Below are 23,731 nucleotides of genomic sequence, written 5' to 3'. Positions count from 1 at the left end.
TTAACCACATGTAACTATCGGTGGTTAATATGTTACTATGGTAGCATCATGATACTATGTTAACAACATGTTACTATGGTAACAACATGTTACTAGGGGTGTTTAATATGTCAACATCTTACTATGGTAAAAACTAGTGATCGACCGATATATATATATTTTTTCTGGCATACAGACAGTTCAATAAATCGTCCTTTTTTAAATTGAGACTTTCAACATTTGTTATCATCATTGTGTAATTTTTATGATGTAAATTGAGGGAGCAAAAGCAGTATCGGCTCCAAATATCGTCTCAAGAAAATCGGTATCGGCGTATCGGTCATCGGCTAAGGCTGATCGGTATCGGTATCGACCCAAAAACATCCATATCGGTCAATCCCTAGTAAAAACATGTTACTATGGGTGTTTGACATGTTAACAACATGTTACTATTGGTGTTTAATATTTTACTATGGTAACAAAATGTTACTATGGGTGGATTATATGTGAATAACATGTTATTATGGTAACAACATATTACTATGGGTGATTCATATGTTAACAACATGTTACTATGTTGTTAACATATGAATGTAACTATGTTACCATAGTTACATGTTAACAACATGTAACTATGGTAACATGTAACTATGACGACAGCCTCAATGGTCACTTGTCTTCAGAAACACAAAAACACAGACACCTGGCCACTGTGTGTGTGTGTGTGTGTGTGTGTGTGTGTGTGTGTGGGGGTGTATTAGTTAGAGTTCAGTTGGTTAGTTGTAGCAGCTAGTCACCTCAATAGCCCGACCATCACATGCATCCACAGATCTCACTTCCGGTGACGTCACACCTCTCCGACCACTCCCCCCACCCCCCGTCCCCCCTCTCCCCGTCGCTCTACATGCTGAGAGCGTTATTATTGATTACTATGGTGATGTTAGATGAGCCGGTAGGTCCGGTCAACCGTGCGGCTCACAGGGTCCCATCTGACGGGACGGACGCTCAGATCCTCTCCCGTTACCCCCGACATGTTGCAGAGGACCACCGGACCGGTCCCCGGTCTCAGCCGGCACTACCCCGGTCTCCACCGGCCCGGCCCCCGGTCACACCTGCCCGGCCCCCGGTCTCCAACGGCCCCGCCCCCGGTGTCCACCGGACCGGCCACCAGTCTCCATCGGACAGGCCCCCGGTCTCCAACGGACCGACCCCCGGTCTCCAACAGACAGGCCCCCGGTCTCCGACATGTTTCCCCTGCTGACCACCCCCGTTCTCCGACATGGTTTCCGGGCCGCTGACGTTACCCCGAGTCCCGCTCTCCGCGTACACGGGAGTACGCGCTCCCGTGTACGCGCGCACACACAGACACACACAGTAACAAACAGACACACACACACGCACACACACACACACACACACACACACACACACACACACACACACACACAGCCTACCTCCCTCCTGGTCCGGCTGCAGACAGGCCGGGATGTTTTTCTTCCAGCCGGGCATGATGCACCTCAGGGCGGCTAAGGAGTCCACGGTGGCCCGCTAAAACAATTCCACATCCAGCAACATTGCTCGTTAGCTTAGCAGGCTGCTACACTGGCTTCCTCCACGTCCGCGTCGCTCGCTCCCTCTCTCTCTCTCCCCCTTTCTCTCTCGTTGTAACTCGACCCCTCGCGCCTCGCGGTGATGTCGCGAGGAGACGGAGAGGGGCGCGAGGTGGAACGTGAAGAACGTGAAGGTAACGCCGGGCCGCGCGTGCTGAGGCTTCTCTCCTCACTGGACGGTAGGCGGTTAACGGCTTGTGCTGAGGCGGTTAACGGCTCGCGCTCCGGCGTCTCTTCGTCACCGGACGGTAGGCGGTCGGTTAACGGCTCGCGCTGTGGAGGAAGAGGCAAGCGCACCGGCACCGGCGGGATGTGCACGCGGAGGGAGCGTCTTCATTCATTCAGGAGAGGGGGGGGGGGGGCTCTGAGTCTTAAAGGTCCCCGGTCCTGAATCATATCTCACACGTTCTCCTCATGTGTTCATTGAGTCGTACCGGGAGAACGAGAGACGGTTAGGTTGTGAGGCGTCAGAGCCACGCCCCTCTGTAGACACGCGCTGTGGCTCCTGGCCGCTCGGGACCGAATGATCTGACACATCAAACTGTACCTCCTCAAGGTCATCAAATCAAACTTATCAGAGGAATTAGGCTATCCGGGGTTAAATGGCCAACCAAATGCTTGCTGGTCCATGAAGGTAACTCTAATACTGTTGACAGAAGGTAATACTGTTGACTCATTCATCCAGTCACTACAGCCTGGCCCCAACATGCAGCGTTTTACGTGTGACTCTAGCGGTGTGGCCGTGTGCTGTCAGCTCACCTTGTTTTGTGCAGACAGCAAGGAGTCTGAGGTTCCTGTTGGCTATGACCCAGGCAGGCCTACCTTGTTATAACTGAGGAACATGGAGTGGACTCATGTCTGAACCCCAAAAGCAGCACCTCTCGGCCCCTGGAGGACTTGGAGGTCAAACTGTAGAAGTAGTTTTCTTTATGAATGATTTTGCATAAAATGCTTAAGCGCTGATCAGTTAAGTCAAAATAATTTCTGTCTCAGTGTCAGAGCAACGCATAGTGATGCTTTTGACATCTTTAGAATGAGGCCACCCACACACACACATGCACGCGCACACACACACACACTCACACACACATTCAATCCGTCACTTAGGGAATGTGGGTGTTATGTGTAGAAAGAGCTTGTGCCTTAAGAGAGGGAGAGAGAGAGGGGGGGAGGGACATGAAGAGAGGGAGAGCTGGAGATTAACAAAGGGAGACGGGGGAGAAAGGGAGAGAGGGAGATAAAGATGGGGAGAGAGCCTGAGGGACTTGAACCACTACTGAACCACACATGACTCACTGCACACACACACTAGGATGAGTTTGTCGGTCTGTCTTCCTCCCTGCCTGCCTGCATGTCTGTCTTTCTGTCTGCCTCCCTGCCTGCATTTCTGGCTGTCTGTCTGTCTCTCTATCTCTCACGCTTTCTTTCTCTGTCTGTCTGCCTGTCTGTCTGCCTGCCTCTCTCTCTCTCTCTCTCTCTCTCTCTCTCCCTCTCTCTCTCTCTCTCTCTCTCTCTCTCTGTCTGCCTTTCTGTCACTCTGTCTGTCCGTCTATCTCTTACTCTGTCTGTGTGTCTATCTGTCTGTCTGTCTGTCGTCTGGGGGGGGGGGGGGTATTTGGCCTGCTCAGCCCTTTGAGTCGGACCTGTGATGGGTTGGATGGGATCTTAGGCATACACAAATAAAATTGAATTGAACCGCGTGCTAGCGTTGAGTTGACCACTAGATGGCGTCTTGAACTCTGCGTCTCTTTGCTGGACCAAACGAAGCGTCAGAAACCTAAATACTGTTGCTGCATCCATGCAGAAATATCTTGAAATCATATTCATGGTAAACGCTTTTCAATATGGCCCTGTGTTTAATGAAACGCATGTTGAATGTAAAACACGCAGTGAATCCGTCTTGAAATAAGACATGTATTGGAGTACCCTCTTATTATTCAACACAGTGGGGTCTAATGCTCTCAACATTATGATCATTCAACACAGTGGGGACTAGGGCTGTCAACATTATGATCATTCAACCCAGTGGCCTGGGGTCTAATGAACAGTATGATCATTCAACACAGTGGGTTCGAATGAACATTATGATCATTCAACCCAGTGGCCTGGGGTCTAATGAACATTATGATCATCCAACCAGTGGCCTGGGGTCTAATGCTCTCAACATTATGATCATTTAAACCAGTTGGCTGGGGTCTAATAATCTCAACATTATGATCATTCAACCTAGTGGCCTGGGATCTAAGGCTACATTATGATCATTCAACACATCACCTGTAGTCTAACGAGTGTGTCTGACATTCATTTAAAAAATGATTCTTAATTTCTGCAACAGAACGAGATGAACTTTGACCCCCGTTGCCCCGCCCCTCTGCAGACCTCATTCAAACCAACACACCCAGACTGCGGGATGCGAACCCACAACGCAACTCGTCCCGACTATCATCAGTGAACCCGGACTGAACCCGGACTGAACCCGACGGATCGGTGATAGAAGCTCCTCTCGTGCAGAGCACTCGACCCGCGGCTCACGCGCACACTCACTCTGATTAGCACCCGGCTAACGGCTAACGGCTAGCGGCTAGCATGGCGAGCGCCTCGTACCACATCTCCAACCTCCTGGAGAAGATGACGTCCAGTGACAAGGACTTCAGGTACTAAAGGCCCTGGGACCCGGCTCCGGGACCCTGGCGAGGACGGTCCGAGCGGACCACTGACACCCCGGGGTTGGTTAGCAGCCCGCTAGCAGCAGGCCTCGCTGTGTGAAGGCTAACAGGGAGCTAACAGGGAGCTAACCACCTGTTAACGGCAGTGAGCCAACATGATAACAAACACGAGCAGCGTGTGTCAGTGTGTTTGTCTGTGTCTGTCTGTCAGTCTGTCAGCTAAAGGCGATGGACAGACGGCGGGGATAGGAGACTGTTATGACGGCTAGTGTTGACTAGCATTTAACCCGTCATGCTGCAAGCTAATGTTGACAACATGTAGCCGTTAGCTTAGCAGTGACATCATGAGCTTTCTATAGAGTATAGTATAATATTGTATATAGTATATAGTATCAGTACAGCCCTGACGATCGGAAGGCTCTCACAAGTTACATCAATCCCCACACCCATCTGGATTGGTGGTTAGTGTTTTGACTCCCATCCCAAAGGTTCTGGGTTCGATCCTCAATGTCCATCGCAGAGCAAGATGTCCAAAACCCTACCTGCTCATTAATGATCGGTCTCTGTACTGTCTAGCTAGCCCCTACCTGCTCCTTAAGAAACTGTCTCTGTACTGTCTAACCCCTACCTGCTCCTTATTGACCTGTCTGGTTTGTTTAACTCCTACCTGCTCCTTAAGGACATGTCTCTGTACTGTCTAGCCCTACCTGCTCCTTAAGGACCTGTCTCTGTACTGCCTAGCCCTACCTGCTCCTTAAGGAATGGTCTCTGTACTGTCAACCCCTACCATCTCCTTATTGACCTGTCTCTGTTTTCTCTAACCCCTAGCTGCTCCTTAATGACCTGTCTCTGTACTGTCTAACCCCTACCTGCTCATTAAAGACCTGTCTGTCTACCTGTCTGTCTCTCTAGGATCATGGCCACTAACAACCTGTTTGTCTACCTTTCTTTCTACCTGACTGTCTCTCTCTCTGTCTGTCTTTCTAGGTTCATGGCCACTAACTACCTGTCTGTCTGTCTGTCCCTCTAGGTTCATGGCCACTAACGACCTGTCTGGCTGTCCGTCCCTCTAGGTTCATGGCCACTAACGACCTGTCTGTCTCTCTAGGTTCATGGCCACTAACAACCTGTCTGTCTACCTGTCTGTCTCCAGGTTCATGGCCACTAATGCCCTGTCAGTCTACCTGTCTGTCTCTCTAGGTTCATGGCCACTAACGACCTGTCTGTCTCCATGTTCATGGCCACTAATGCCCTGTCAGTCTATCTGTCTGTCTCTCTAGGTTCATGGCCACTAATGACCTGTCTGTCTCTCTGTCTGTCTCTCTGGGTTCATGGCCACTAACATCCTGTCTGTTTCTCTGTCTGTCTCTCTAGGTTCATGGCCACTAACGACCTGATGACGGAGCTTCAGAAGGATTCCATAAAGCTGGACGATGACAGTGAGAGGAAGGTGTGTTGATGTTGTTATTATTGTATTAAAAGGATGTGTTGTTGTTATTTTAATAACAGGGTGTGTTGATGATGGGCCCGCCAGGATTATAACTGTCCGTCAAAATGAAATCCCTACCGTCAAAGAAAGAATTGATAGACAAAAGGTCACATACCCTCATCTCCAAATCAATCAATGTTTGGCTGCAGTGTGGCATTTGCCAAGCAGGTGGCACTGCAGACCTACAGGTAGAGGAGGTCCTGTGGTCAGGAGGTCTTCAGCTGGCCAGCAGCCTTCTTCTTATTAAAAGGACCAGCACAGAGAAAACAAGTGAACCTGAAGAACATATTTTATATACCCACTGTATTTACAGAGGATTTTCAGATTAAAAAAAGGCTCAAGCAAGTTGAAAGCATTAAACTAAACATACAAGGCTGTGGGTTCTGTGACATTACTCTCTATGGGGAGGTTGCCTGGGCACGGAGGCACGTTTCATTATGTCTTGTATACATGTAGAAGAGGAAACGGCAGATTATCAGTGGGCATTAGCTGAGATCCAAATCCTTCATTTGAGTTTCGAGTGAATTTTAAACAAAAAGTTTAAATTAGTTAAAATGATGATGAGAACGCTTCGAAGACCTTTTGATGTGTCAGCACTAACGGCTGTTGGAGATGAATCCAGATGTTATTAGTCATGTTATAAGTCATAATACAGATGATATTAGTCATCATGTAGTAAACTCTGGATCAACATGGTCCATGTTAACTGGATCAAGCTTCATACATCTTTCTGTTGATTAAATGGTCATTCGTTTTTCCAGGATATTCCTAGCTGTTATGTGACTGATTAGTGGACTGATTGGTTAATTGATTGGTTAAATGATCGGTTCATTGGTTGATGTACTGTTTCGTTAATTAATTGATTGGTTGGTTGATTGACTGATGTTTTCATTGAGTGGTTGACTCCCTGGTTCTCAGGTGGTGAAGATGATTCTCAAGCTGTTGGAGGATAAAAATGGAGAAGTTCAAAACCTCGCCGTCAAATGGTAAGAGATACACACACTGCCCAGAAGTGAAGCGTGAATAGTGTTGGAGAAGTGGAGGTGTGACTGATGTGTTGGGCCTGCAGCCTCGGGCCTCTGGTCAGCAAGGTGAAGGAGTACCAGGTGGAGACTATCGTGGACACACTCTGCACCAACATGCTGTCGGACAAGGAGCAGCTCCGAGATATCTCCTCCATCGGCCTCAAGACCGTCATAGGAGAGCTGCCCCCTGCCTCTAGTGGTAAGAACAATGCTGCCTCTAGTGGTGAGAACACTGCTGCCTCTAGTGGTGAGAACACTGCTGCCTCTAGTGGTGAGAACACTGCTGCCTCTAGTGGTGAGAACACTGCTGCCTCTAGTGGTGAGAACACTGCTGCTTCTAGTGGTGAGGACACTGCTGCCGCTAGCCTCTATTTCAGGGATGGCAATAAAATGGCATAGATTACTATGTTTATGATCATATAAAACAAATACCCATGTTTTTAAATCCAATATGTGTTTTTTTGTTTCAATGGCTCTTTAACGTTTGTGTGTGTGTCTGTCTGTGTCCTTGTCTGTGTGTCTGTGTGTGCAGGCTCTGCACTAGCTGCCAGCGTGTGTAAGAAGATCACTGGGAGGCTAACCAGCGCGATCGCTAAGCAGGAGGACGTCTCGGTACAACTGGAGGCTCTGGACATCATGGCCGACATGCTCTGCAGGTACCCGTCTCACCTAACTACAGTTGTCTCACTGCTGTCTCGGCCCGTGAACTCTCTGACTGAACCAGATGTTCAGAGGAGCAGATGTTGATATACTGGAGGCCCTGGTTCTACCTGGTGGATACCTGTGGAGGAACCAGACCACATACGCAGTTCTACAGAAGGTCTCTAGGTGGTGTGGTCTAGAGGTGGTCTACAGGAGGTCTCTAGGTTAGGGCTGGGCGATATACCGGTAGTAAAATTTATACCGGTATATTTTTGAAAGAGATATGTAGTTGAGACAATATCGCCATACCAGTATATTATATATTATTTTGATGTTGCCTTGCAAGCGCTATTTTATAAGGCCGACCGCTGCTCTCTGAGACTACAAGCCATGTTCAGCTGCTCAATCCCGCCCCTTACATGTACGCAGGGTTCTCACAACCACGTTACGCATCACAACAAACTTTGAATAAACACATGGTGGTAGAGAGTACGGAACCCGTAAAGGGACATGGGGTAAAAAAAAGAAGTTTTTAATGTTTCTCGTGAGCACGAGAAAGTATCGCACGCATATCACTGGCAGTGTGTGTGTGTGTGTCTGTGTGTGTGTGTGTGTGTGACGTCAGCGAGTCAGTGTACGAGCGACGAGAGTGAGCGGTAGCGTGCGTGTCAGTTTAGTGAAGTAATGAACGAGTCCGATTGTGTGTAAGAATAAAGTACCTAGCCTGTCAAGAATCGGTGGCCATTCATTCCGACCATATTCCGACCTATAAGCAGACCCACTGCCAGTCAAAGTGAAGGGTGTTGCCCCCGATAGCATCGGCCCTGGAGGGAACGTCTCCCCTGTGCGGGTTCCGTATGTTTCAAACAGGCAACACTTTTGTTTTTTATTACATGGGTCTTCTCAATGCTGTGGAAAGCTCCGTTCACTTGCATGGGCCCTTCACAAGTTCCGGCGGTGAATTTATATTTGATAATTCACCGTTTCTAAGTTTAATTGACCGCTGTCAAGGAAAACAAAGGATTTTTTGCCTCTAATGACGTCTTTGGTATCACTCCGCAAGTAGTCCGGTAACTTGTCAGCCTAGCGTCTTTCTAAGCGACGTCACAACTTTGGCGGACTATTTCTCTGCTGATCAACGCTACGAATGCTGGCTGCGAATGAATTGTAAAAAGACACGCCATGAAGTTATTTTTCGTTTAGGCAAGCAGCCGTGTAATAAGCGGGATAATGTCTAGAACGTCGCCGGTCATTATCGAAAATAAGCAAGACAACTCCGCTGCACGTCAGTGGCCTGGTCGCCCTGTCGGGGTTTCTTTTCCCGATAATGATCTATACATTATCCCTTACATATCTGTTGTTAATGCACAGCTGTGCCTCGTTGAGCAAAAAAAAAAAAAAAAAACCTAAATGAATGGTGGATGGTGAATACTTGTGGCGTGGAGTTAAAACTACACACTTTACCCGTTTTATTCAAAATATCGTTATAATATCAAATATCGCCATTCGAACAAAAAATATCGAGATATGAGTTTTGGTCCATATCGCCCAGCCCTTCTCTAGGTGGTCTACAGTAGGTTCCAGGTGTGACTGTGGTATTTTTCTTCCAGACAGGGAGGTCTACTGGTGAACTTCCATCCCTCCATCCTCAGCTGTCTTCTGCCTCAGCTCACCTCACCCAGATTGGCCGTCCGCAAGGTAGGACCGGTCACCTGACCTGTCACCTGACCTTAGTGTGTATTACAAAGGAGAGCTAGCCAGAGTGTGTGTCTCTGTAATGTGTGTGTTTCTATAACATGTGTGGTCTATGACTTGTTTGTGTGTGCTTTCGTGTGTGTTTCCATAAAGTGTGTGTGTTTCTACAACGTGTATGTGACCTATAACGTGTGTGTGGGTGTGTGTGTGTGTGTCTATAAAGTCTGTGTGTTTCTGTAATGTGTGTGTGTTTTCTATAACGTTTGTGTGTTCTATAACTTGTGTGTGTTTCCAGCGGACCATCATGGCGCTGGGGCACCTGGTGATGTCCTGTTGTAACCTGGTGTTCATCGACCTGATTGAACACCTGCTGGCGGAGCTGGGGAGGAACGACAACATGTCCACCACCAGGACCTACATCCAGTGTACTGCTGCCATCAGCCGGCAGGCCGGCCACCGCATAGGTACAGCCTCCACCTGTCTGGACACACCACCACTTTATACTTGGGGTGTACGGTATAAACGGAATAGAAAGTACACTGGTGTGAATTTGAGCTACGGTATGATTTTTGACGTTACCGGTGTGACCGGTAGACAGTGTTGTGTGTAACGCATTGCAAAGTAAGTAACGTGTTAAAACAGTAATGTAATTTCTTTTTCATGTAAAAAGTGAAGCTAAGCGCAGCTACTGAAAATATGGTAATGAAACAAAGTTCCTTTTTCAATTCGGTGCAACGTTACTTTCCCAGGGACAGATTTTACAGCGATACTGCCTTCTCAGGCAGTATGCTATTGCGCAGGCACGCAGCAAGCGCGCCTGCGTGCCTGCGTGCTTGCGCAATAGTCCCTTCAAGAGCTCTCATTCCATACTGTACGAGACAGACGCTGGTAGCGTGAAGCTGTCTCTGCATCTCAGAATTTTCCAAAGCCAGTTCTTACGACAAAGAAAGCCAGCGGTGGAACGAGATAACAAACGCTTCACTGTTTACCTGTGTAAGGACATGGTTCCCTTTCCAAATGTCGATGGAAGGGGCTTTAAAGAGATGGTCAAAACACTCAATCCCAGGTACGCGTTACAAGTCTGCACACGCTTCAGCCAAATTGAGATGCCAAAACTATACGGCAAGGTCCACGAGCAAGTGGAGAAAGAAATCCATACTATTAAACATTAGTGTTTTTCAGAGATGGAAGTAACTTCAGAAAAGATTTAGCATTTTTTTCATGCAGTTTTGCTGCCTAACCAGTATTTACCCCTTCAGAAACATGTATATGCTATTTCCAGCTGTAGTGCCCAGCTAATTTCCAGCTGGGGACTACAGCTGGAAATTAGCCAAATAGGCTAAAGCTGCTCCTTCTCAAAGGGGACTGTCCACAAAACTATAAACAAATAAACTAAACTATATCGAAATTAGAAGATTAACATACCGTGATATAATACGTTACCGTCTATGCCTCAAATCATACCGTGAAATACATTTTTGTCCATACCGTACAGCCCTACTTTATACTACACCTGTATGTACAGTGTTTCCCCCACGTTCACACAGCAGCGGCGCGCCGCCGCTGCTGAATTTTCTCCGCCGCTGCAATAAAAATCCTTCTCCTAATTTTTTTTTTTTTACGTAGCTCCTTTTAGAAAATGTACAGCGCGTAACGTCAATTGCGCAGCACGCGTCACATCGTCACGTAACCAACATCAAAGAAGAAAAATACACAGCGAGTGTGGCAGTTGTTGGCAGTAGGCTACCCTGCACGGTTGCAAAGTTACATTGATTCTAGCAGTAGCGAGTGAAGCGGAAGATCGAAGAAAGAAGGAAAGAGTGAGCCAGACAGAGAGAGAGAGACAGACAGAGAGAGAGAGAGAGAGAAAGTAAGTTGCTAAAATGTGTCGCTACATGACCACCAGTGTTAAAAACCCTCTGAGCCCAATCATTTTATTGTATCTATAAACCGCAACCTCCGTGCCGTTTTTCCTCTAGTATTGTGTGTGTGTGTAGGCCTATGTGTGTGTGTGCGTGTTGTCGCTCTTTTTGGGATAGCAACCATGTTTAGTGTTTAAGCATTAGGCAAAAATCTGTAAATAAATTGTGCAAATTATATTTGCGTTGTGGCATTTTTTGTTTAAATATTACTATACAAAAATATAAAAATCTGTAAATGAAGACACAAAAGGCAAAGTTACAACACCAATAATCCCATCTACAGTAATACACAGGACTGTTTGAATAGGATTTAAGTGCATATTCTCCTCTAAAAGTGCACCAGATTCATGCATTCCAATGTAAAGGGTACAAAAAAATTTAGGGCGGGGGACCATGCCCACGGACCCCCCTAGAGGGTTCGGGGACCACACCACCGCTGCTGAAAAAAATCCTGCGGGAAACACTGATGTATATACCTTTAAACTACACCTGTATGTATACACCTTTAAACTACACCTGTATGTATACACCTTTAAACTACACCTGTATGTATACACCTTTAAACTACACCTGTATGTACACACCTTTATACCAAACCTGTATGTACACACATTTATAGTACACCTTTATGTGTATAATTCCTGTCTCCAGGTGAGTACCTGGAGAAGATCATCCCTCTGGTGGTGAAGTTCTGCAACGTGGACGACGACGAGCTCCGAGAGTACTGCATCCAGGCCTTTGAATCGTTCATCAGGAGGTACCGTTTAAACAGCTCCTGTGGGGTTCAGGCGGTGGGGTTTTGGGGGAGGTGGGGGAGGGTGGCAGATTGGTGGCCAGCCACCATGTTGTCTGCGGCACGCCGCTGGGTTCAGAGGTCAGTGTCCTCCAGGTCAGAGGTGAGGTACTCAGACTCTCCATGTGATGTTCCGCTAGGTGTCCTAAGGAGGTGTACCCCCATGTTTCCACGGTGATATCCCTGTGTCTGCGCTATCTGACCTACGACCCCAACTATAACTATGACGACGAGGATGAGGACGACAACGCCATGGACGCAGAGCAGAACGATGAAGATTATCAAGGTTAGAACAAGTCAATACAGTACAGTGATGACGTCATGGTTATTTGTTTGTAAACAGGAAGTGATGATGAGTACAGCGATGACGTCGTGTGTGTGTGTGTAAACAGGAAGTGATGATGTGTACAGTGTGATGACGTCATGGTTGTGTGTTTGTGAACAGGAAGTGATGATGAGTACAGCGACGACGACGACATGAGCTGGAAGGTGCGGCGAGCGTCGGCCAAGTGTCTGGACGCCGTGGTGGCGAGCCGCCACGAGATGCTGCCTGAGTTCTACCGCTCGGTGTCGCCCGCGCTGGTGGCCCGCTTCAAGGTTAGAGACTAAGGCTAATCGATGAGTAGAGCAGACCAGACTAATGGATGAGTAGAGCAGACCGACTAATCGATGAGTAGAGCAGACCTGACTAATGGATGAGTAGAGCAGACCAGACTAATGGATAAGTAGAACAGACCAGACTAATGTTTGAGTAGAGCAGAACAGACTAATGGATGAGTGAGCAGACCAGACTATAGGATGAGTAGAGCAGACCAGACTAATGGATGAGTAGAGCAGACAAGACTAATGGATGAGTAGAGCAGACCTGACTAATGGATGAGTAGAAAAGACAAGACCAATAGATGAGTAGAGCAGACCAGACCAGACCAATGGATGAGTGGAACAGACAAAACCAATGGATGAGTAGAGCAGACCAGACCAATGGATGAGTAGAGCAGCCCTGACTAATGGATGAATAGAGCAGCCCTGACTAATGGATGAGTAGAGCAGACCTGACTAATGGATGAGTAGAGCAGACCTGACTAATGGATGATGTGTTTGCAGGAGAGGGAGGAGAACGTGAAGGCGGATGTGTTCCATGCCTTCCTGTCTCTGCTGAAACAAACACGGCCAGCCCAGGCCTGGCTAAACGATCCTGATGCCATGGAGCAGGGAGAGACCCCCCTGACCATGCTTCAGAACCAGGTGATGCATCCTTTGATCATACACATATGTACACCATGCAGCCAGACCAATCGAGACCCTGCCTTAGCTGATTCTCTGAAGCTAAGCAGGTGTGGGCTTGGTTAGTACTGGATGGGAGACAAACTGGGAACACTGAGTTGCTGCTGGGAGACGTGTCGAGTGGTTGCCAGTAGGTGGCACTCTTCCCTCTGGCCAAAACATCAATCCCGATCACCCAGTGCAGTGACGGGGACATTGCTGTTGAAGGTGCCGTCCTTCGTAGGAGACGTAAAACCGAGGTCCTGACTCACTGAGGTCATAAAAGATCCCAGGGCACTTATCGCAAAGTAGGGGAGTCCCCGGTGTCCTGCCTAAAACTGCCCAACCAGGTTCATTCAACCTGGCCCCCTAATCATCCCCCTGTATAATTGGCTGATTTATTAATCCCTCGCACTCCACCTCAAGCTGGTGTGTGGTGAGCGATCTGGCGCCGAGTGGCTGTCGTGCATCACCCAAGTGGGTGCTACACATTGTTTGTGGTTAGTGAGGTCCTCCCCTTCACTGTAAGCACTTTGAGTTTCCCGAAAAAAGTGCTACATGAATGTAATGAGCTATTATTATTATTATTATTATTATTACAATGCTGTACTATCTGTTCTAGCTCTATACTTAGCTTCAGGACTACAAACATGTCTGTGTGTGTGTGTGTGTATTTGATATATCTGTTGTGTTTGCAGGTCCCTATGATAGTGAAAGCCCTCCACCGCCAGCTGAAGGAGAAGAGTGTGAAGACCAGACAGTGTTGTTTCAACATGCTGACGGAGCTGGTGACGGTGCTGCCTGGAGCCCTGACCACACACATACCTGTCCTCATACCAGGTAATACACACCACCTGTCCTCATACCAGGTAATAGACACCACCTGTCCTCATACCAGGTAATGCACACCACCTGTCCTCATACCAGGTAATACACACCACCTGTCCTCATACCAGGTAATACACACCACCTGTCCTCATACCAGGTAATACACACCACCTGTCCTCATACCAGGTAATACACACCACCTGTTCTCATACCAGGTAATAGACACCACCTATCTTCATACAAGGCAATAGACACCACCTGTCCTCATACCAGGTCATATAAACCTGGTATACCAGATTATACGTGTGTGTGTGTGTTTGCAGGCATCATCTTCTCTCTGAACGATAAGTCGAGCAGCTCCAACCTGAAGATCGACGCTCTGGCCTGTCTCTACGTGGTGCTCTGTAACCACCCGGCAACTGCCTTCCACCCCCACGTCTCAGCCCTGGTGCCGCCCCTGGTGGCCTGCGTGGGAGACCCCTTCTACAAGATCACCTCAGAGGCCCTGCTGGTCACGCAGCAGTTGGTCAAAGTAAGACCTGAGAGAGGTCTACAGACACTGAGTTCTACAGACACAGAGTTCTACAGACACAGAGTTCTACAGACACAGAGTTCTACAGACACAGAGTTCTACAGACACAGAGTTCTACAGACACAGAGTTCTACAGACACAGAGTTCTACAGACACAGAGTTCTACAGACACAGAGTTCTACAGACACAGAGTTCTACAGACACTGAGTTCTACAGACACTGAGTTCTACAGACACTGAGTTCTACAGACACAGAGTTCTACAGACACAGAGTTCTACAGACACAGAGTTCTACAGACACAGAGTTCTACAGACACAGAGTTCTACAGACACAGAGTTCTACAGACACAGTTCTACAGACACAGTTCTACAGACAGAGTTCTACAGACACAGAGTTCTACAGACACTGAGTCCTACAGACACTGAGTCCTACAGACACTGAGTCCTACAGACACTGAGTCCTACAGACACTGAGTCCTACAGACACAGAGTCCTACAGACACAGAGTCCTACAGACACTGAGAGGTCTACAGACACTGAGAGGTCTACAGACACTAGGGCTGTCCCCGACTCGGAATTTCGGGGTGTAATCAGATCTGCCTTCTCAGTCCAGAGATTCGACTATTCGGCGGTGGTGCGGGGCAGGTCTTTCGGAGGTTTAAAAAATGAGTTTTCTTTCTATTAACACTCTGTTTTGGTAGGCTATAGGCCTTTTATATATGCTTGCGCATTGCGCTCATTACGTTCTCACCTGAACAGTTTTCTGTCAATCAAACTCATCGGAATTGTAGCCAACTTATTCCTGTCGAGTTTTAATTAGGCTCCTGCCCATAATGCGGTCCGATAATGAACACGGGGCTCATGTATAGGCTAGTGGATAATGCACTATATGAGCCCCGTGTTCACGATCTGATTGCATTTGTTGAGCCCTAAAGAATACACAGCGCTGTGTCGCCACACTGACTGCGCTCCTAGAGAAAATGTAGCAATAATGTAAGGGAAGACAGCCGCTTCCCTCTGCGAGATTCTGTCTAGCAAACAACTCAGATTCTCTGAGTCGACTGCGGGGTTTCCCGACTGATGATTTGAATCAGCGACTTTAAGCGGAGAGCCCTAACAGAAACTGAGAGGTCAACAGACACTGAGAGAGGTATACAGAGGGAGCGGAGGAAAGGAAACATTCAGAAACCATCCAGCCTTCAACCCTTCCCTCCCCCTTCCACCATTAAAAGGTGTTGGGCCTGCCATTGAAAATCAACATGGATCCCAAACCAACCAAGGAGAGAAGCACTGATTGGTCAGAAGCCAACAGAGGGTCTCACAGAACATTGCACTCCTTCAGGCTGACAGGGGTGGCTTTGCCACTTTTAACAAATAGTTCTCAAATAATGAACCTCAAACCTTTCCTACACACACTTAACCATCCCCTTATCCTTATCTAAGGACTATATCCTGTCCTATGTTCTGTCCTCTTCTCATATCGCTGTGTTTTATTCTGCTAGGTCATCAGACCTCTGGACGGCGCATTGGGGAGCTCGGATAGTTTTGACCCCTCCCCCTACATCGATGATGTTTTTAATTGTACAATCAAACGCCTCAAAGCTGCGGACATCGACCAGGAAGTTAAAGAACGTGCCATTTCCTGTATGGGACAGATCATCTGTAATTTAGGTAACCAGAAAGAATCAGTCGACATATGTTCGTAACTTTCTGCTGCAGCTTGTAACTGCAAGCTAGTTTCAAGATGCTAGTAAGCTTGGTAGCTTCCTGTCTTGAGTCTGTCTCTGTTGTCTAGGCGACCATCTGCCCAATGAGCTGCCTGGAACCCTGCTCATCTTCCTGGAGCGTCTGAAGAACGAGATCACCCGGCTCACCACGGTGAAGGGTGAGCCTAACGCCAGTCCACGGCCACACTGACACCAGGCCACGCCCACACACCAAATCACAGGCCACAGCCATACCAGGCCACGCCCACGCACCACATTCAAACAAGGCCACAAACACACCAGGCAACAACAACGCCAGGCCACTCCCACCCACCACGCCCAAACCAGGCCCCGTACACACACACACAAACACACCCACGCATCAGGCCACGCCCACACACCGCATTCATACCAGGCCACGTCCACACACCAGGCCATGCCCACACTCACACCTAGCTGCGCCCACATGGAGCCCATACCTGGTCATATCTGTGTTCATTAGATGTATGTGTGTGTGTCCTCCAGCCCTGACGCTGATCGCGGGCTCCAGGCTGAGCATCGACCTGCGGCCCGTGCTGCCCGACGCCGTCCCCATCCTCGCCTCCTTCCTCCGCAAGAACCAGAGGGCGCTGAAGCTCTGCACCCTGGCGGCCCTCGACATCCTGCTGAGGAACTACAGGTACCTGTCTGTCTGCTACCGTGACTACAGGTACCACCTATCTGTCTGCTGACCACACCTCAACTAGAGGTACTACCTGATTGTCTGCTGACCACACCTCAACTAGAGGTACTACCTGTCTGTCTGCTGGCCACACCTTAACTAGAGGTACTACCTGACTGTCTGCTGACCACACCTCAACTAGAGGTACTACCTGACTGTCTGCTGGCCACACCTTAACTATAGGTACTACCTGTCTGTCTGCTGGACACACCTTAACTAGAGGTACTACCTGTCTGTCTTCTGGCCACACCTTAACTACAGGTACTACCTGTCTGTCTGCTGGTCACACCTTAACTACAGGTACTACCTGTCTGTCTGCTGGTCACACCTTAACTACAGGTACTACCTGTCTGTCTTCTGGCCACACCTTAACTACAGGTACTACCTGTCTGTCTGCTGGTCACACCTTAACTACAGGTACTACCTGTCTGTCTGCTGGTCACACCTTAACTACAGGTACTACCTGTCTGTCTGCTGGTCACACCTTAACTACAGGTACTACCTGTCTGTCTGCTGGTCACACCTTAACTACAGGTACTATCTGGTTGTCACACAACACCTTAGACCTGGCATCGACCAGGCTTGTGCTAGGTGAGAAACAGGTGTAGGTGTGTAACAGGTGTAGGTGTGGACCAGGTGGGTAACCGCTGTAGGTGTGGACCAGTAGGTGTGGACAGAGTGTGTAACATGTGTAGGGGTGACTGAGGTCTAACAGGTGTAGGTGTGGACCAGGTCTAACAGGTGTAGGTGTGGACCAGGTCTAACAGGTTTAGGTGTGGACCAGGTCTAACAGGTGTAGGTGTGGACCAGGTCTAACAGGTGTAGGTGTGGACCAGGTCTAACAGGTGTAGGTGTGGACCAGGTCTAACAGGTGTAGGTGTGGACCAAGTGTCACAGGTGTAGGTGTGGACCAGGTGTATCAGGTGTAGTTGTGAACCAGGTGTATCAGGTGTAGGTGTGGACCAGGTGTGGACCAAGTGTCACAGGTGTAGGCGTGAACCAGGTGTAACAGGCGTAACAGGTGTAGGTGTGGACCAGGTGTCACAGGTGTAGGCGTGGACCAGGTGTCACAGGTGTAGGTGTGAACCAGGTGTCACAGGTGTAGGCGTGGACCAGGTGTGGACCAGGTGTAACAGGTATGTTGTGTCCTTCCCCAGCTCTGCGGTGACCCCGGCCATGGTGGACGCGGTGCTGGCCGAGCTCCCGCCTCTGATCTCGGAGAGCGACATGCACGTGAGCCAGATGGCGCTGAGCTTCTTGTCCACGTTGGCCCACACTCACCCCTCGGCGCTGGGCCAACTCAGCGGCGGGGCCATCCTCAGCCAACTCATCGTCCTGGTCCGCTCGCCACTGCTGCAGGGAGGGGCTCTGGCCGCCATGCTGGACTTCTACAAGGTCTGTCTCTCGCTCTGTCTGTCGCTCCGTCTGTCTCTGTCTGTAATCTGTCAGTCTCTGTGTGTCCCTCAGTCTGTCTCAATGTAAAACCGCTCAAGCCCCTGATTGCATTTTGCTTAACTTGCACAGATTTCTAGTGGTCGACCCTCATGTTGATGCTCGGCTCACTCTGTGTGCCCCCAGGCCCTGGTCACCACGGAGACGGCGGGGCTGGGCTACATGGACGTGCTGCGGATGCTGACGGGGCCGGTCTACGCCCAGAGCTCCGCCCTCGGCCACAAGCAGGCCTACTGCTCCATCGCCAAGTGTGTGGCGGCGCTGACCACGGCCTGCCCCCGCGAGGGCCCCGCCGTGGTGGGCCAGTTCATTCAGGTACCTGTCTGTTTGACTGTCTGTCTGTCCCCATCTGTCTGTCTGTCTGTCTGACCAACTGTCTTCTGTCGGGAGGTGGACGGGGCTGTGCTCTGATGAGTCGTCTGGCTGTGTTCTGAGTGGTCGTCTGGCTGTGTTCTGAGTGGTCGTCTGGCTGTGTTCTGATCGCTCCTCTGTGTTGTGATTGGGCGACAGGATGTGAAGAACAGCCGCTCCACCGACTCCATCCGGCTGCTCGCTCTGCTCTCATTGGGAGAGGTGGGGCACCATGTGGACCTGAGCAGCCAACCAGAGCTCAAGACGGTCATCCTCGACGCCTTCTCCTCCACCAGTGAAGAGGTAGTCGGCCTGTCTCTCCGCCTGCCTGCCTGTCTGCCAGCGTCTTTCTGAGAACTAATCTTAACATTGTCTGCCCATCTGCCCGCCTACCTGTCTGTCCTCCAGGTGAAGTCTGCAGCCTCCTATGCGTTGGGGAGCATCGCTGTGGGGAATCTTCCAGAATATCTTCCCTTCGTCCTTCAGGAGATCTCCTCCCAACCCAAACGGCAATATCTGCTGCTGCACTCACTGAAGGAGATCATAGGTAACTAGCTCTACTAGGGCTGCAATCTACGATTATTTTAATAATCGCTTGATCGGTCGAGAATTATTTCGATTAATCGATGAATCTGATCAAAAAAAGAAACATTTGTATTTGCCGCATCTTTATTCAAAAACTGAACATGACTTCAAATTCACAGTGCAGACTGAAGTGTAAAAACAACAGGTTATTGCTCCAACGTCCCTGAGCTATTAAAAGTAATATTAAATGATAAAAAAATATTAAAACATAACTGGAATAACACAAAAAAACATACAATGTATGATATACATTTATGTATATATCTACAAAAATGAAAAGGCTCCTTTCTTTTATAAAGTGCAGAAAATGAGGTTTTCAGTTGTTTAAGTCAAACCGGTGGAAATGATTCGGGAAATGATTTTGTTAATGGACCAATCACAGCCCTTGCCGTCTCTGTCCATCTCCGATGGATTGTTAGAAAATATTGGATCCGAACGTAGAGCTTCGTCAACGGAGAGGGCTCTCCGTGTCTACGTACAGCACTTTACGGAGGACTAATGCATCCACCTTTACCCTGCTCTCGAGTCCCCTTCCTTGTCACGGATGACTCCGACATGTTCTCTTTTCAGATGCTGTATCATCAGTGTTCTTCCGTGCCATGTCATTTTGCTTTTGCAAAAACTTGCAACTAACACAATTTTTTAGCTTTATGCATTGTAAAGTGCTCCCACACATGTTTCATGTCCAAAATACAAGCTGTGGTCGCTCACACTATACAGCGCGGAAGGCTCGCTGTGGGCACACATGAAACCTGTCGGCGTCGGCAAACAGCTCCGCGCCTACGAGTGACTTATGAAACGCGCAATCCATCGAATCGATGACTAAATTCGTTGCCAACGCTTTTGGTAATCGAGATCATAGGTAACTATCTCTACCTTAGAGATACTACTTCCACTTCCTCCAGCTCTAACCCCCTGTGTCCTCAGGTTCGTCCACGGTGGCGGGGCTGAAGCCCTACGTGGAGTCGGTCTGGACCCTTCTGCTGAAGCACTGCGAGTGCCAGGAGGAGGGAACCCGCAATGTGGTGGCAGAGTGCCTCGGCAAACTGACCCTCATCGACCCCGAGACCCTGTTGCCAAGGCTCAAGGGATACCTGCTGTCAGGTACTGTACCTGTACGGCCAATCACACCGTACTGTCAATCCCACCGTACTGTCAATCACCTGTGCTGTCAATCTCCTTCACTATCAGTCACCTCTAATATCAAACACACCGTACTGTTAATCACACAATACTGTCAAACACACTGTACTGTCAGACACACAGTACTGTCAAACACAATACTGGCAATCACCTGTAGTGTCAATCACGCATACTGTCAATTACACATACTGTCAATCACACCTGTACTGTGAAACACACCTGTATTGTCAAACACACTGTACTACCAAACACCTTTACTGTAAAACACCTGCACTGTCAAACAAACCTATACTGTCAATCATCTGTACTGTCAATCACCTCTGTGTTCCAGGCTCCTCCTATGCCAGAAGCTCTGTAGTAACAGCGGTTAAGTTCACCATCTCTGACCAGCCACAGCCGATAGATCCCCTGCTGAAGAACTCTATAGGTAACACACACACACACACACACACACACACACACACACACACACACACACACACACACACACACACACACACACACACACACTGCTTAAGAACTCAATAGGTAACACACACCTGCTCTTATTGGCTGCCCTCCACCAGGTGACTTCCTGAAGACCCTTGAGGACCCCGACCTGAATGTGCGTCGCGTTGCCTTGGTAACCTTCAACTCTGCAGCCCATAATAAGCCCAGTCTGATCCGAGAGCTGCTGGACACCATCCTACCCCACCTCTACAACGAGACCCGCGTCCGCAAGGAGCTCATCAGAGAGGTGAGCCAATCACAACCTCCCGCTGCTCAGAGGACCAATCAAAGCCTCCTACTACTAAGAGGACCAATCACAGCTTCCTGCTGCTTAGAGGACCAATCACAGCCTCCTGCTGCTTAGAGGACCAATCACAGCCTCCTGCTGCTTAGAGGACCAATCACAGCCTGCTACTACTAAGAGGACCAAGCACAGCATCTAACTCCGTGTGTGTGTGTGTGTGTGTGTGTGTGTGTGTGTGTGTGCGCGCAAAGGTGGAGATGGGCCCGTTTAAACACACAGTGGACGACGGGCTGGACCTGAGGAAGGCTGCGTTCGAGTGCATGTACACACTGCTGGACAGCTGCCTGGACCGCATCGATATCTTCACCTTCCTCAACCACGTGGAGGACGGGCTGAAGGACCACTACGACATCAAGGTCCGCACACCTCTCTCGCCGTCTCTGTCTGTCTCTCTCTGGTTCTTTACTCTCTCTCTCTCTCTCTCTCTGTCTGTTTATTTACTGTCTCTCTCTCTCTCTCTCTCTCTCTCTCTCTCTCTCTCTCTCTCTCTCTCTCTCTCTCTCTCTCTCTCTCTCTCTCTCTCTCTCTCTCTCTCTCTCTCTCTCTCTCTCTCTCTCTCTCTCTCTCTCTCTCTATAGATGCTGACCTTCCTGATGCTGGCCAGACTCTCCTGTCTGTGTTCCAGCGCCGTCCTGCAGCGCCTCGACCGCCTGGTGGAGCCGCTCAGAGCCACCTGCACCACCAAGGTACCGTGACTCCCCCCTAACACAGCCACCTGCACCACCATATATGTGTGCAGGTGATACTTGTATGTGTTTGCAGGTGAGACGTTGACACGCGTGTGTGTGTGTGTGTGCAGGGCTTTGAGACGTGGATACGTGTGTGTGCAGGGCTTTAAGACGTTGATACGTGTGTGTGCAGGGCTTTGAGACGTGGATACGTGTGTGTGCAGGGCTTTGAGATGTTGTTACGTGTGTGCAGGGTTTTGAGACGTTGATACGTGTGTGTGCAGGGCTTTGAGACGTTGATACGTGTGTGTGCAGGGCTTTGAGACGTTGATACGTGTGTGTGCAGGGTTTTGAGACGTTGATACGTGTGTGTGCAGGGCTTTGAGACGTTGATACGTGTGTGTGCAGGGCTTTGAGACGTGGATACGTGTGTGTGCAGGGCTTTGAGACGTGGATACGTGTGTGTGCAGGGCTTTGAGACGTTGATACGTGTGTGCAGGGCTTTCAGACGTGGATACGTGTGTGTGCAGGGCTTAGAGACGTTGATACGTGTGTGTGCAGGGCTTTGAGACGTTGATACGTGTGTGTGCAGGGTTTTGAGACGTTGATATGTGTGTGTGCAGGTTAAGGCCAACTCGGTGAAGCAGGAGTTTGAGAAGCAGGATGAGCTGAAGCGGTCGGCCATGCGGGCGGTGGTGGCGCTGCTGGGCATCCCGGAGGCGGAGAAGTCGCCCCTCATGGCCGAGTTCCAGTCCCAGATCGCCTCCAACCAGGAGCTGGCCGCCATCTTTGACTCCATACAGCGAGACTCCACCTCCGCCAACATGGAGTCCATGGACACTAGTTAAGGAGATTACAGCTCCCATCATGCACCACACACACACACACAGACACACACTCACACTCACACACACATAGACACTCACAGACACTCGGACACACACAGACATAGACACCATCTGTTGTTCTTACTCTCCTTGCGCCGGTTTCCCATGATGCACTGCAGCAGGAGGAGTTCTGCATGGACAAACAGGAACAGGAAATCAAAGCGTGGAAGCTCCTCCCATTTTCTTTCAGGATGCCGGCTGATTGGCTGATGTTCCTTGTTTATTTTGGGGTTTGTTGTTTTTTTCTAATTCCAGAAGTACTGCAGGTGCCTCAACCTGATTGGCCACTGTGGAGTGACTGACAGTTGGCATGCGATCAAACTCACCAATGGTTATGGCTTGCCTGCGACCTGGCAGCCAATGGGAGAAGGGCTTGCTCAGTTCAACAGGCTGGCGTCCAATAGAAAGCTTGGATGACGGGGGGGCGAGCGAGAGCTGCTTCTAGCGGACTGGAAGAGACTGTTGGTTCACCTCCCATCACTGTCAAGACCAGAGCAAACGATAGCAGAGAACACTCCACACACAACACCAGAGACGGACCAGACCAGAGACGGACCGGACCAGAGAAAGACCAGACCGGAGACAGACCGTAGACGGACCCAAGACGGACCAGCAACAGACTAGACCACACACACACATACACACTGAGACACACGCACAGAGACAGAATGCAAAACCCCACACACACACCTGTAGACAAGAGACGGACTTGACTGTGGACAGACAGACTAGACTGTGGACAGACAGACTAGACTATGGACAGACAGACCTGACCATGTGCTCTGACTCTATGCTGTGGTTAGCAGGAGTTAACTGTGTTAGCGGTGGTTATCTGTGTTGGCTACGGTTAGCTGAAGCAAGCGGTGGTTAGCCGTGTGAGCTATGGTTAGCCGTGGTTAGCCGTGTTAGCTCTGCTGTGATCAGGAGTGTTCTTGTTTATCTCAAGTCAATAAAGAGGTCCATTTCTGCCTGATTGATGTCC

The 23,731-nt window shown here is 49.3% G+C and overlaps 2 protein-coding genes across 2 annotated transcripts in view; one reads left to right on the top strand and one right to left on the bottom strand.

Annotated features, from left to right (window-relative positions):
- grip1 (glutamate receptor interacting protein 1) overlaps nucleotides 1–1,618 on the bottom strand; it is a 26,735-nt gene extending 25,117 nt beyond the window's left edge. Inside the window, exon 1 of the mRNA XM_079735300.1 lies at nucleotides 1,434–1,618. Within this exon, the coding sequence (XP_079591426.1) occupies nucleotides 1,434–1,488 (55 nt within the window). The 5' untranslated portion in view covers nucleotides 1,489–1,618. The remainder of the gene's footprint in view (nucleotides 1–1,433) is intronic.
- A 2,359-nt stretch (nucleotides 1,619–3,977) lies between these two features.
- Nucleotides 3,978–23,722, top strand: cand1 (cullin-associated and neddylation-dissociated 1). Its single transcript, XM_079735299.1, has 26 exons — nucleotides 3,978–4,243; nucleotides 5,630–5,705; nucleotides 6,663–6,730; nucleotides 6,814–6,968; nucleotides 7,302–7,425; nucleotides 9,022–9,109; nucleotides 9,402–9,570; nucleotides 11,680–11,785; nucleotides 11,962–12,107; nucleotides 12,267–12,418; nucleotides 12,926–13,066; nucleotides 13,783–13,924; nucleotides 14,236–14,444; nucleotides 15,946–16,114; nucleotides 16,239–16,328; nucleotides 16,675–16,828; nucleotides 18,028–18,265; nucleotides 18,449–18,637; nucleotides 18,833–18,976; nucleotides 19,082–19,220; nucleotides 20,186–20,362; nucleotides 20,733–20,828; nucleotides 20,968–21,137; nucleotides 21,386–21,550; nucleotides 21,773–21,880; nucleotides 22,486–23,722. Exons 1-26 carry the CDS (start codon nucleotides 4,176–4,178, stop codon nucleotides 22,708–22,710), a joined length of 3,708 nt encoding a protein of 1,235 aa, XP_079591425.1. The 5' UTR covers nucleotides 3,978–4,175; the 3' UTR covers nucleotides 22,711–23,722.
- Nucleotides 23,723–23,731: the final 9 nt, after the last annotated feature.

Source organism: Pollachius pollachius (assembly GCF_949987615.1).
Source record: "Pollachius pollachius genome assembly, chromosome: 4".
NCBI classification, from domain to species: domain Eukaryota; kingdom Metazoa; phylum Chordata; class Actinopteri; order Gadiformes; family Gadidae; genus Pollachius; species Pollachius pollachius.
This window is presented reverse-complemented; position numbering and strand designations above follow the sequence as displayed.

Bases quoted from the DNA above. Each gene is read 5' to 3' on its own strand.
- cand1 (XM_079735299.1), top strand. From the start codon at position 4,176: ATGGCGAGCGCCTCGTACCACATCTCCAACCTCCTGGAGAAGATGACG. The intron at 6,731-6,813 runs GTAAGAGATACA...TTGGGCCTGCAG, and splicing joins CAAAACCTCGCCGTCAAATG to CCTCGGGCCTCTGGTCAGCA. The intron at 12,419-12,925 runs GTTAGAGACTAA...ATGTGTTTGCAG, and splicing joins CGCTGGTGGCCCGCTTCAAG to GAGAGGGAGGAGAACGTGAA.